This window comes from Echinops telfairi, unplaced genomic scaffold (genome assembly GCF_000313985.2).
Source record: "Echinops telfairi isolate 266 unplaced genomic scaffold, ASM31398v2 ScPeMD7_18;HRSCAF=68, whole genome shotgun sequence".
In the NCBI taxonomy this organism is placed as follows: Eukaryota; Metazoa; Chordata; class Mammalia; order Afrosoricida; family Tenrecidae; genus Echinops; species Echinops telfairi.
In genome coordinates, this window is record NW_022103915.1 from 31,535,269 (window position 1) to 31,548,957 (window position 13,689).

Here is a 13,689-nt window from a genome sequence, read left to right on the forward strand (position 1 = left end):
TTGGGGGCCACCTTTCACTTGCTGCAGTCCCTGGACATCACCCACTAAGGTCAAGCACGTCACTGGGGCCTGCACTCCCAAAGGACCTTTTTCCAGGGTGGGGAGAAGACTCTTCCATGGTCAGGGAACAGCCTGCACTGAAGCCCAGCTGCAGGAAGGGCCTGTCAAGGGTCTTGCCCATGAGCCTGGAGATCTGAGTGGAATTCATTTCACACATCTCATGTGAACTGCTGCCTACCCCTGAGTGTACAGCTAGCGTCAGTCTAAACCTTGGAGAGCCCTATGAGCCAAAAAGAATAGCTGTAGAACTTGACCTTGGAGTGAGTGCCCCAGGACTGGTCCTTGGGAACCAAAGGAAAAAATCTCTCATTTTAACCCTCTGAGTGCCTCATTCCTTTGAACTATTTAATTTTCTTATGTGCTGACCGATGGCAATCTCATGATCCATCAATATCAGTGATTGTTTTTCTCTCCCCCGTTCTGCCCTGCCTCACTCTTATCTCTCCACCTACCCTATCTTATCTCCTACCCACCAAAAAAGATAAAAGAATGCCTGGTTTGGCTTTCTATGTACAATTCAAGGGGGTAGGGGGTGGGGTGGTACCACATAGAAGTTCCATGTGTGCCTGCGCTGCACTGACTCCTCCCATCAGCTAGGAGCTGTCCTAAATCTCAGCTGGATGGCACAGGCTAGGAGCAATGCCTGATGGTCTGAGCCATCTCTGGGGTCCTGTTCGGGGAGGGTGTGGTTGCCTTGTAATGACTGCCTTTTATTCAACTCTTTATCAACGATGAGTGAACCTATCTGATTTCAAAACTTAGCTAACCTCTGTCTGTGTGTGTGTGTCTGACTTCAAAACTTAGCTAACCTCAGTGTGTATGTGTGTGTGTGTGTGTGTGTGTCAGAGCCAGGCTAGCGTGTTTATACTCTTTGTGAGGGTCCCAAATATGTTTTAGAGGGTCGGTGAAGAGGAAGACCCTCAAGATGCATTGACACCGGGGCTGCAGCAGTGGGCTCACACACCATTGTGAGGAGGGCACAGGGCTGGGCAGTGCTTCCCTCTGTTGTCATTGGGTCACTATGAGTAGGAACCAACTCCACGGTACCCAACAACCCAACTGTCATCTTTGTGTTTGTAAGAAATACAACTGCAACGTGGCCTTTTGGTCTGCAGCTAAGGAGATTAATTTTGGTCATACCCCTCCTTGCAGCTTGACCTCTCCACCCACAGCAGTACCTCTTTCTGCCCCAGCTCCTCATCTTTGCTATATCCTCTGTTCAACGGTCAGGCTCCATGATTTCTGGGACCATTCTTGAGGACATCCACTCTGGCCCATTAGCACAGAGAACCCTACTTAATAGCTCCCAAGTTCCTTCATTGTATGAGTGCCCAGAGCACTTTACCTTGTGGACTGTCTCCCCCAAACTCATCTACTCTTTCCTCACTTCTAGTCTAGCCAGTGTCGTGTCCTTGACCCACAAGGTCTTCCTGCTGTCTGGCTCCTGTACCTTGCTTTCTTTCCAGGAGTCTCTCTCTTCACACACCCTGCCCTTCAGCCTGCTCACCAACATGCCAGGTGTGACTGTCCTTGGTGGGGAGCCTTTTTTGTCTCTTTTGAGTTAGTAAATATTTAACATCTGCTTTATGCAAGGTGTTAGGCAATTTACTTTCTCCTGTGCCTCCATATTTTAGTGGTGTTTGTTTTAAATCCAAAGTGAAGTGTGTTCAAGCGTGTCAGACTTACTACTAGGGCTGCCTGTTCCTCAGAAAGTTGCTAGTAAATAATGGAATCTCTAGCGATGGGAACAGCCTAAAGTTTCGTCTTCTACCCCACACCCCATTCCCTTAGCCTTTCTCGCAGGTGCCGCTCAGCTTGTTCTGGCCGGCTGTGTCAGACAGCTCCTTCCACTTGGCGCTGCACTGAGGGTCAACTGTTCCTACAGCAAGCTGCAGCCTACCGTCTTCCCAGAGTTTCACAGCTGCTCCAGCCCCTCGGTCAGCTGAAGAAAGCGCCCAAGTCCTTTGTGATCTTTTCTTTAACATATGTACAGCACGGATTCCAGACTCTTACCTTGTCCCTCAAAAAAAGAAAGGAAAGGTGCTAGGCCCATTCACCCCTCTAAATGATGCTGTTTCCTATGATTTAGAACATTTCTTCCAGAAATCAAGTTTTTTCTCCTGAGAGGTGGTCTTTCCCTGAAGACTTCAACTCTGGTAGTATTCCTTAGGCTTTATCACCCCAGCTCATCTGAAGCTTTTCTTATTTAAACAGCCACGCTTGCACAGTACACGTATTGTTTGTGACGGGGAGAGTTTGGGAGACCCCATTGGCCACCCGTCCTCCCTCCTGAACTCCTGGGGTAGATGCTTTCAACTCAAGAAAATACATCCAAACTTGAGTAAGCATTTGGTGAATTAACCAACAGCCATTTTAAGAACAGCTTGGAATGAGAATTTTAGAAATAGTTGTCCACTACATTTTTTCTGCCCTAGTGTATATACCCTGTGGATCTCTATTAAGGGTCCCCAAGACAAATTGCTGGTTTGTTTCCTCCCTGTAAATGTTGTTTCCATATTTTAAATTCTTAGGGCCTAGCGTGGCCTGTCTTCATGTTATATGAAGGACATTCTCGGGCTATGGAGGTCCTTGCAAGTTGTGCCTTAAAATACCCACTTTGCCTGATATCTAGCTTGCCTCCTCTTGGGGAGTCTTATTTTTTGGGGAAAGGTGGCCTTTTTCAGCAATGACCTCCCTTACCAGTAGTCACACAGCTTTTTAGGGGAGCTGACAGCTTTTGTGTTGGGCAGTTCTTCCTGAGCTTCCCGCAAAGGGGGTGACACTGTCACTTTGTACTCGAGCATCTTATGAACGTCTACATTTGCCTGAAAAGCTTCCCAGCAGTAACAAGACTTCTACACAATCTCACAGACTACTCTCGAGGAGAGCTTACGGGGTTAAAGCGAGTGCTCACAGTGCGTCTTCAGCTCAGGCTTGGAGGCCCCTTCGGCACAGGGTGCACGGAGGGCTCTTCAAGAAGCACCTCCGGGACTGTGACGTGAGCTCTGTCGAAACCCCAGCAGAACGTGGCCTCCTCCAAGCTGCCATCCATCATGAGCAAACACTGCTCCTAACCACGTCCTCCCTCGAGACCTCTGCGTCCCGAGGTCTTTGAACACACACAGTGCGATTTTTAATACAGTACAACAGCGGTATCCCAGAGGAACCATAAATTAAATTGAAATCTGATGCTGTGATGAAGAAGCAAACAAGCATTACGATTTTGCCTTTTTGTGATGAGATGTAAGAGTCCCCAATAAAAGTATTTAATTAAAAAAAGTTTGCCTTTTCAGAAGCTCCAGTGCACATGTAACAAAGATTAAAGTAATTTGTATTTAATTTGCATTCTGATGTAAATTTTTAAATGGCTATTCTAACAGCAAATGCATTCACTGCATATTTCTAATTCTTGCATCTATCAAGAAAAAAACGATCAAAGTCTCTTCCTCAAAAAGGACTGTTATTAAGTGAAAATAAATGACATAGTACCTTGATTTAGTAATAAAAAGGCTGTTTTAAACCAAATCGTGAGTCTTCCTTTGGGCATTTTTTCTGCTTGGTTGATAACACCCTCCTCACAGCTAATTTCCCCTCATCTGGGCACTGCAGGCTCACTCAGCAGAGGAGAAAGACGGGAAGATTCTAACGGTAACTTATTAAATTGACTCTTGACAATATGCAAGATGGTACTGGAGCGGCGTGTTCTTTTTTTCATCAAGATGCCCAGAAGAGAAGCCCTCACTGGCTTGCGAAGGCCATGATTTGTTCCTGGAGAAAAAAAGGAGACAAAGGTGAGATGCCTCACACATCTGCAGGACCCAAGGAAGGCAAGCACAGACAAGTCCCTGGCAGGCAGTATCCACAAGTCCCAGGGGAGAGTCTCCTAGCCTTCAATGGGAGTTTCTCAGCAAAAGGCGTTTCAGTATCTTTAAAAGTCCCTATGTGCCATCTGAAAACCCTTCCTACATATAAAGGCAATGCTGAGGTGTGGGCTCTCACCAACAAGCCCAGCAAGTACTCTTTTTATTCTCCTAAGCACTGAAGATGGTACAGAGGAAGACGATAATTTTACAGCCAAGAAAATGAGTGCGGTAAGACTGAGCTGTCTGCAAATCTTTCCTTGGTTAGCAAGCAGGAATCTTGGCGAGCCAGGAGGTACTCCTTACTTTGAGTGGAGACACGGCATTTGTGGCCTGCAGGCCCCACGTCCTTAGCAGCACGAGAGGAGCGGCACTGGTGGAGTAGAGCCTTTTGAGTAAGTCTGTCGCGGCTAGAAGAGCAGTGTTGTGCCTTTGTCTGTCTGTCTCATAGCCTGTCAGGTGGCTCATGCCGCCTGAAAGAGAAGAGGTAGCTCCTTCATCCAAATCCTGGAAAGCCAGGTGTGTTGTCGGGCCACCCCCCTGGGCATTAGGAGGGCCATTTGGGGTCCTGGTCATTCCTGTTTGACCTCTGGATATTTCTCTAAGGTACCTGGAGCCCTTACCCAAATCTTTCCCGTCGAAAGCTGCCATACTGAGGTGATGGGCCAAGCTGGAGACGTCCCCAAAGCCCATGTTGACACCTTGTCCTGCAAGGGGATGGACTCGGTGGGCTGCATCCCTACGGATAAAGCCATATTCAGGGGGTCTCCAGCACACAGGGAGGAGGGGGCAGCCCTCTGTGATGTCTTACCCAATGAGCGCCACCCGAGGCCGCACGTACTCCGCAGCATGCCCCAGCCCGAGAGGAAACAGCACCCGGCTTGTGGCTTCCACCCTGGCCACACTTGGGGGCAGCTGGCGAGCTGAGACTTTGGTGGGCTTCAGAAGACCAATAGCCTGTTGCAGTATGGTGCCAGCCGAGTCAATGAAGTCCGTGTGGTTAGCATCACTCCACTAAGCAGCAGCCACAAAACAAGGTAAAGGATGATCAGCATGACATGAGAACTCAACAAAGCCCCTTTTATAACCAAAGCACTTAATATGCTGACACAGAACTGGACGGTCAACGGTAAGTCCTCGAACAAATGCAACCCACACTGCCATCACTCCCCACAGTACTCCGGGTCAGCTCAACAAGGTTCCAGAGTTGGCCCCGGCCTCATTCCAGCTCACCCTCCCTAACTCCTCACCAGCCCGGTGTAGCTCCATGTGCTTAGAATGCTCACCCACATGTATTTCACTATGCAAACACCTGAGCAGCCACATGTTACTGCTCTGAACACTTACTGTATATACTCGAGTATAAGCCAACCCGAATATCAGCCAAGGCACCTAATTTCATGACAAAAACTATAAAACTGTTGAAAAACTCAGCTTATACACGAGTATCTACAATATTCACAACCCTCTTCTCCCACAGCTGTTTTTGTTCCCTCTCTGTCACTGCTGAATGGTCATTCAAGCATCTCTCGCCGTCAGTCGAGTAGGAACTTCCAGAGGGGACTGTGTCTCGTTTGTCCATCTCCAGAGCCTGCTGTGCAGATGGCATTCCGAGTTGCTAAGTGAAGACTGCAGAGGTCCGCAGTCTGGGCCATGAACATGTGCTAAGTGACCCTGAGAAGGAGGGTCAGGATCTCGGTTTGGGTTTGTCCAGAGCCCTGGGGCCCAAGGTCTTTGCTGAAAGTTGGGTGTGAAACCATTCATGAAGTAGAAGAGCTTGGGGGTTTTAAGGGCAGGCTCCAGGGCCAGCTTGACTCCCAAATCCAGCATTGCCACTAGCTTAATGATCCCAGGCAAATTACTTAGTAACTAAATGCAAATAATAGTACCTACCACAAAGGTTTACAGAACTAAATTTAAAAATCCCTATAGAAGTCCAACAATCTGGCGCACAGGAAGGACAATGTCAGAGTGGATTAGTGGCAGTCAGGCGAATCGAGGAGCCCTGAGGTGCAGTGTCACACACCGAGCTGCTAAACGCAAGCTCAGGTTCGAGAACACCAGCCATAGCTCGGGAGCAGGGAGCCTTTTACTCCTGTCAAGGTTTATAGTCTCAAAACCCACAGGGGCAGTTCTACCCTAATCTATAGGGTCCCTTTGAGTCGGATTAGACTCGATGGCAGTGAGAGTTTTTGTTTTTTGGTTCTGAGACAAAATCTGCTGTGCAGCCTCTTGAAAATGTTAGAAGAGCCAGCATGTCACTTTGAGAGTGGACATGTGCCTGACCATGGCATGTCCAGGCACCTCAGGTGCAGGGGAAGCTGGACAGGGCTGCGAAGACTACAGAAGAAACGGTGCATGCGGATGATGGTGTGGGAATGCTGCAGACCGCCACCCCAACAGACTGATCTGTTGGGGAAGAAGTACAGCCAGCGCGCTCCTTAGAAGCCGGGAGGGGAAACCAAGACTCACGTCCTTTGGAGATGTCACCAGGAGAGGCCAGTCCCTGGGAGAGGTCACCACGCTCAGCAAAGTGGAGGGGCAGTGAAAAGAGGCAGGCCCTGACAAGATGGACTGACAGAGTGGCAGCAACAACGGGCTCAAACATCCATTGCGAAGATGGCGCAAGACCAGCCGGTGCTCCGTGCCGCTGTTCTTAGTCGTGGTCGGAACCTTCCCAAGGGCACCGACACCAGCAAAGCCAAACAGAAATCTGGTGCCCGAATTACCTAACGGCTGCGTACAGTCATGACCACTGGCCGAGCATCCAAAATGTTCCCGGCAATTTTAAGTTTCAAACTTAAAAAGGCCACCACTACCCACAGCTTGGACAACTCTTGTCAGCCCACAACCCTCAGAACAAACAAACCCCATCAGCACAGTTCCCCCCTCCTCCATGTAATCCAGGTCAATCCACAATCTCAAAGGGGCAGCTGCCGGATTGCTGCGGCTCTTTCTACTCAGAACCCCGTGTCCAACCCTGTCTCCATAGCGTCGGCTGCACAGCTCGATACTCACAAAAGCAGAGTTAATGGCATCCACAAACTGTTCCTCGTCCATGCTGACCAGCTCTGCCGCGTGCTCATGGGACGTCGACCAAACCAGGGAACTCAGGGTGTCCGAAAGCTGTGTGGAAAGCCGAGCATCAGGAGGTGCCACACTCTTCTGTGCTTGAGCGCCCTCCAGCCTGGGCAAGCTCCCTTGAAACAGGCTGAGAGCAGAGTCCTGAGAGAGGAAGGCTGGAGGAGAAAGCCCACTAGCCAGAAGGGCCTCTTACCGGGAGCAGAGCAATGGGCCCAGAGGGAAGAAATCTCTGCCAAGCGACGTCATTTTCTGCGGCCTGTGTGAGACAAGAGCAGCATGGTGGTGAGAAATGCCTGGTGCTCACCAAACAGGAGCAGGGTCCCCGGATGGCAGGCTCAGGAGCTTACCTCTGATAAATGCAGAGTCGCCACAACAGCAGACTGGTCATAGTTCCAGCTAACGTTGGGGATCCCAGCAGCCTGCCGTACTCCCGAGTTGTGACCGTCTGCGCCAATCTGCATGGAGACGGGGGCCTGCTAAGTCTGACAGCTTCTTCACAAATGAACTGCCCCATGTGTTGCTCTCTGCTTCCTAAGGCTTGGGGGGCAACTTTTTATCCTGCCAGCCCCACTCATAGCTTCTAGTGGGATAATCCTACTGAGGGGACCCTAGAAGTTTCAGCCTCGGGCCAGCACCGTGGCAGGACCGAGCTGCCCTACGGTGAAACAGGACGCTGGTGAGCAGAGAGAGCAAGGACTGGGAGGTGGACGAAGAGGAGGGACTTGGGAAATTTAAGGTGGAGAAAGAGCAGCCTCAATTCCCAGCATTCTGGCTTGTTTCTGTGAGGTCCAGCTCCTCCCTACTTCATGCCCTAAGTTGGTCCATGAGATTGCTTCCTGCATGGAGTTTGCAACAACCCACTTTAGCTTGGGCTGGGGCTGGAGTGGGTCCTGGTCCCTCTAACCAAAAGCCTGGCCTCAAGTAAGCTTATACATTATAGCTTAGGCTTAACACTGGAGGCCCTGGAGTCTAGGATAGAATGTGGTTATGCAAGAGCCCTGGCAAAGACGAGAAGCTTTAACTACCAACAATTTGGTCTGGAGGGTGCTGCCATCACTGAGGGTGATTTGAACCCACGGGCTGGAGTCCACCATGGGAAATGGGGCAGGCCGGGTGTAGCCTACAGCCTTGCTCCGGTAGAGAACCGTCACTCGGTCTGTGGAGGTCAGAAGAGAAGCAGCGACATGTTAGACAGGTGGCCCACACAGGCTGAGGAGAAGCTCTAACTCAGCAGTTCTCAACCTTCCTAATTCTGCGACCCTTTCATGCAGTTCCCCATGTGATGGTGACCCCCCAACCATAAAATTATTTTCGTTGCTACTTCATCACTGTCATTTTGGATACTACTGTTATGAATCAGGTGACCCCTGTGAAAGGGTCGTTTGAGCCCCAAAGGGGTCGCGACTCACAGGTTGAGAACCACTTTTCTAACTAAACCTGAACCCAGGTCCCAGCATACCTGTCTCTTGTCACTCCCTTCGAAACAAGAAAAATAAAATCTAAAAAATAATGCATGTGGTCTGTGCTACAGCTGAGAGCTGATAATGACAGAACTACAGATGAACTGGTACCAAAAAAAAAAAAAAAATCACTTGAGCTCGCAGTGCGTCACCAGCCTGCACCAGGCCCCCTGTGGGTCTCCGGCTCCTCTAGTTTCAGGCCAGGCCTACATGCACCCATGGACCTTCAGTGCGGCTTGAGGGGTGGAACGCCACGGGCTCAGACAAGCGTGTAATTGCAGAACTTTTTCATTCCCACGGGAATTCATTTGGTTACTGTGGTCATCAAAATAATCTCCTTATTATAATAGTATTGACAACAATGAAAGGTTTCTAGGGGGAAATCCCTTACCTGTGCAGAGACACCTAGTTAAAACTCAGATGTGGAACCTTCCGGTGTCTTCCTCTACGTGTCTAGCTCACGCATGCATTAGATCACATGACTTTAAAAAAAACCCAACATAGTATGAGACACTGTCTTACGCTTCTACTCAGGAGAAATGAAAATGCCCATCCCCATTGAAACTCACAGATGACTTGTCACAGCACCATCTGTAAGACCCCCAGAGTGGACCCTACCCAAATGGCCATCAATGGACGAGCAGACACACACAAGGTGGTGTCCATACAATGGAACGCTGCCCATCGGGGACGAGGAATAAAGTGCTGAGCAAGTGGCCAGGCCTAGTGATTCACTGGCCTACAGGTCCTGATACATGAAACAGCACCAGTGCATCTCAAGAAGGCTCTGACCAGTCAGAAAAGCCCGTCAGAAGACACACGGTCCCACTGGTCGGAGACACAAAGTCCTTTATCGGTTGCTTGCCTGAGGCTGGGCGTGGGGACAGAAAAAAGCAGGCAGCTGGTTTCTCTTGCGACAACAAAGACGTTCTCACATTATATTGTGGTTATGGTGACACCACTAGGCCAACGCACTAAAAATCACTGAATGGCACACTCAAAGTTCACCTGATTTTTATGGTCTTTCAGTTATACCTCAATAAAAGGCACAAAGGACGACCCTGAGGTAACCATCGGAGGATTTCTGTCCACGTGCCGCCACCATCACTAGTGGCATCAGGGTCAGCCTGACCTCCCCGCGAGCAACAGGAAGAGGGGGCTCACCAGACACGGCCTCCAGCTGCGTGGTGAGAGCATGCAGGATGACATCATTCTCCACGATATAGCCCATGTCCTCCAGATTATCCCTATCAAACATTATCAGGGCCTCTGAGCAGGCGTCCCACACCTGCAAGCGCAAAGGGAACATTTCCATTACAGTCCAAGAGAGAGGCAATGCATTTCCGCTAGTCAGAAATCAAGTCCTGCGTTCCCGGGTGGCAGCAGAGGAAATCTCAGTTTGTCAGGCCTTCTGGCAGGAACCACAGGGGGAGAAGTAATGTTGCCCCCTCACCCAGTGACTAAATGTGAGCTGTCCTCCCACAGCCACAGAAAACCTGGGCCTCCTTTCCCTTAACACTGCAGACCACCTCGCCCAAAGCACAATCAAGGGGAAGGAGGTACCTGCATCCGCCGGAAGGCTCTGTGTCTCATCTTACTGATGTGGTCCCAGGCACCAAAACCTGGCAAAAAAAAAAAAAGGCTCTACAGACCAGAGTAACCTCATGGGAGCCAAGTCTCTATTGGGTTTCTGATGGTCCTGCAATCATGTTAAGTAACAGGTGGCTTTCAACTCTCCCCAACAACAGGAACATGCTGCCCAATTTTATCCTGTTTAAAGCCAGCAGCCCAGTTCTAGGTTGCAAAGCAGGAATGAAACGCCACCTTTCATGAACATAAGATGAAATGTGAGGATCCCAGAAAGGAAAACCACACCCATCTTTGCCCATCGCCTTCATCGCTGTTTCCACTCGCGACGCAATTGTAACTTTACAAACAGGAGATGACAGAAACTCTGGAGAGTTTCATCTCTCTACAGCACCGATCATTTACAATTTTGGAGAACATAGACATTTTCTGAGTACCAGCTAGGTACCAGATAAAATTCCAGGTACTAGGCACAAACTGGAAAACCCAAAGCTTCCAAATGGTTCTGCCTGAGCCAGTCACAGCCAGCAAAGCAAAACTGGAAGCGAGCAGAATTGCAAAATGTGGTGCTATCGGAAGGATAACCAGAATGGGAAAAACAGCTGGTCAAAACCCTACCAGAAAGGTGAGGTCCTTTTAGAAAACAAAGGCCACGTGACGTGTGTGGTCATCAAATCTGGAATCACTGCGAGGAAGCGTTGCTGCCTGGCCTAAAGATGGTGGCCAACCGCACAGCTCAGGTGTGCTGCTCTGTACAGTCCTGCTAATGATCCTATTTCCCGCCTCAGGGTCCTGGAAGATTCCCTATGCGTCACTAGTCTCCCATTCCCCATTCCAGAACTCTGACTCATCATTTTAGGGGTCCTGGTCTTCAGTTAGGCACTAGACCACTAAACCTGGCCCTCCACCCTTACCCAAGGACCCCCCTCCCCCCCACCAGATGCTCTGTGAGGACCACGGGAAAGCCATGGAGAAAGGAGACTGCTTCTAAGAGCAAAGATCTACTCACTACTGAGAAGGGTTGCAGAGCCGGGAGAAATGGAGCTAACCCTGTTGCTGTAAGTTTCTGGCAATTTCTCCATTACTTTTTTTGGACCTCCTTCTAGCAACAGGATTTTCTTGTCACGGAAGTGACTATCATATCCTACAAACAAACAAAAGAAACATGTTAGTTACATCATTAGGACAACCGAGAGTTCCCTTTCCCACAGTCGAGAGAAGTCATCAGTGCTCTGACCCTTCTCCTCACTACCTGCCACTGAGTCCATTCCAAGTCATCGCAACCTTATCGGACAGGCCAAACTGCCCCTGTGGGTTTCTAAGATTGAAACTCTTTACGGGAACTGCAAGCCTCATTTTTCGCCCATGGAGTGGCTGGTCTTGAACTGCTGACTTTGAGATTAGCAACCCAGTGTGTAACCACACCACCAGAGCTCCCAGCTCTCTAGCCCTGAGGACATGAACCCAACAAACAGATGCCACCATTTCAGCAACACGAACCACGGTTTCAGGGCGTCTCCATACCCTACACACACCATGCGCAAGGATGCACAGACTGGCACAATTCTCAACCAGGGGCGTGCCCTAGGAAGGAAAGAAGGAAGAAAAGGAGGTTTCCTGCATGTGTGACCAGGACTTCCTACTCATTCTTACAGAGCAGCCATTACTAGTTGTTTGTGCTGCGGAGCATTGGGAGTGGACCTCACCCTGCTGGAGGAAGCCTGCCTTCCAGCCCCATCACCCCTTCTCAACTAACCTGTCTGACCTGAACCCTCCCCTCTCCTGTCCTCCCCACAGAGATGCCAGTTCATTCTGCCTCTTCTTAGTTATTTACAAATTTCCTTCCAACTCTAGATTCTAAATTCCTGGGATGACGGTGGGGTGGCAGGAACCATTTTTTTATGGTTAAAATCCTCAGCAGTCAATTCTGCAGCTCCTCAGTACAGAACAGCTAGCATCTAGTAGTGAGAGGCCAGGAACGGAACACAGAAGAAGGCTTCCGAAGACCTTAGAAATATAGCCAGGTTAACCAGCTCAGCTAACTAGGTTAGCTGTTAATATAACACTTAAGAATGCATCTGGAGGACAAAACACTGAGCAAATACAGCTGGCACCGAACAACGTGAGAAGTAGATGCTTCAAACCTCAAACCGAAAGGGAGCTTGAAGAAAAGACTCAAGGAAGCAGAGCTGAGTTAGAAGGCCTCTTAAGAGCCAGCTGGAACATTCTCTCCTTGAAAGCAGAAGTCTAAAATAAGTGGAGGTTGACATGAAAGTAAAGGTCAACCTGGGCATGCACACCGGACACCAGCAACATGACATCACATATGCGCCGGACTCTCAACCACTAAGAACGGCCCATGGTGGCACACTGAGGACTTGGTAGAATGTCTCTGACCTTATTTCTATACTCCTGACCACAGACTTAGAAAACTAGCCCTATTTTGAGAGAGATCTTCATTATTCTGAGATAGGAATGTTTTCAAATACACATTCTCCAGGCCGAAAGTGTGCCCCGACCCCCCACCGCCTGCAATCGCTCCCCATTAAGGAGCAGTCGTAAAGGAGGTCCTGTCATAACTCATCATTCTGTGTCTGGCTACTTCGCTGTGCCTGACGGTTAACTGTGGCTAAGAGCAATCAGGTTCTATAAGCAACCCACCATCAAACATAGCAAACCCTTCTGATGTCCTCTTCAGACCTGGATCACAGCCTGCTCCCCTGGGGAGGGCTCAGGGGCGTTGGAGGTCAACTAGCACTAGGTCAGGAGGCTGACTCACCTCACTGCTGGTTTATGGTGTTACCCACTTCTGATATAACCCAAAGATTATGTGATGTTTGCTGTATGACGCCTATGCCTTTTGAAAGCTCTGTAAGCCCATTGTATGTGCCCACCGGAAAATGCATTCACTCTCTTGGTCCTGGCACAGGCACAAGGAACCCCTGTGCGCCCCTTAAAATGCTTTCCGGTCTATGAGATCCAGGAGAGGTGAATAGATAGAGATAGGAATTGGAATCACGGCTTATTGTGCATGTGGGAAGGGAAATTGGAGAGAAATGGGGCGCTAGTAGCAATGAATACAAGGAAGAAAGAAAATGTTCAGGAACTCGTTGTGGTGCTGATTGTGCAATTCTTTTTGATATGACCTAACTTCTGAAGTTCATGATATATGACTTATATGTCAATAAAAGTATTTTTTAAAGCATGCTTTATATAGTTACTTTGAGACTCAAGCCCATTAAAAACCTAAAAACCACCCCAATTGCCATCAGGTCAATTCTAACCACACTGACCGCACAGGACACTGCGTCCTAGGGCTTCCAATGCTATAAATCTTTATGGGAGGTGAGAGCCTCATCTCTCTCCCTTGAAGCGGCTCATGAGCTCAAAGAGCTGACCTTGCAGTTAGTGGCTCCACATGTAAGCCACTACTCCATCAGAACTCCTTACCACCTACCGCCAGGTGCTTCCATAGCTTCCAAACAGTCCCCTGGGAGTCACCCCAGAAAAGATGTGGCAGTCCCAAGATACTGAAATCAACAAAAGCTTTCACCCCATTGTTCCTATTACATGGATTTCTAACTCCTGGTGCCCCAGGACAGAGTAGAACTGCCCACAGGGTTTTCTTTTTTTTTTTT

The 13,689-nt window shown here is 49.2% G+C and overlaps 2 protein-coding genes across 2 annotated transcripts in view; one reads left to right on the plus strand and one right to left on the minus strand.

The window, feature by feature from the left end:
• Positions 1 to 3,585, plus strand: part of ENTPD5 (ectonucleoside triphosphate diphosphohydrolase 5 (inactive)) — a 48,122-nt gene extending 44,537 nt beyond the window's left edge. Inside the window, 1 exon segment of the mRNA XM_004698708.4 lies at positions 3 to 3,585. Coding sequence (XP_004698765.2) covers positions 3 to 197 — 195 coding nt within the window. The 3' untranslated portion in view covers positions 198 to 3,585.
• COQ6 (coenzyme Q6, monooxygenase) overlaps positions 3,380 to 13,689 on the minus strand; it is a 14,803-nt gene continuing 4,493 nt past the window's right edge. The window contains exons 2-12 of the mRNA XM_004698707.2: positions 11,061 to 11,195; positions 10,028 to 10,086; positions 9,629 to 9,752; positions 8,030 to 8,160; positions 7,352 to 7,459; positions 7,198 to 7,260; positions 6,939 to 7,046; positions 4,732 to 4,934; positions 4,544 to 4,659; positions 4,227 to 4,393; positions 3,380 to 3,828 (exon numbers count right to left, since the gene is read on the minus strand). Coding sequence (XP_004698764.1) covers positions 3,799 to 3,828; positions 4,227 to 4,393; positions 4,544 to 4,659; positions 4,732 to 4,934; positions 6,939 to 7,046; positions 7,198 to 7,260; positions 7,352 to 7,459; positions 8,030 to 8,160; positions 9,629 to 9,752; positions 10,028 to 10,086; positions 11,061 to 11,195 — 1,244 coding nt within the window. The 3' untranslated portion in view covers positions 3,380 to 3,798. The remainder of the gene's footprint in view (positions 3,829 to 4,226; positions 4,394 to 4,543; positions 4,660 to 4,731; positions 4,935 to 6,938; positions 7,047 to 7,197; positions 7,261 to 7,351; positions 7,460 to 8,029; positions 8,161 to 9,628; positions 9,753 to 10,027; positions 10,087 to 11,060; positions 11,196 to 13,689) is intronic.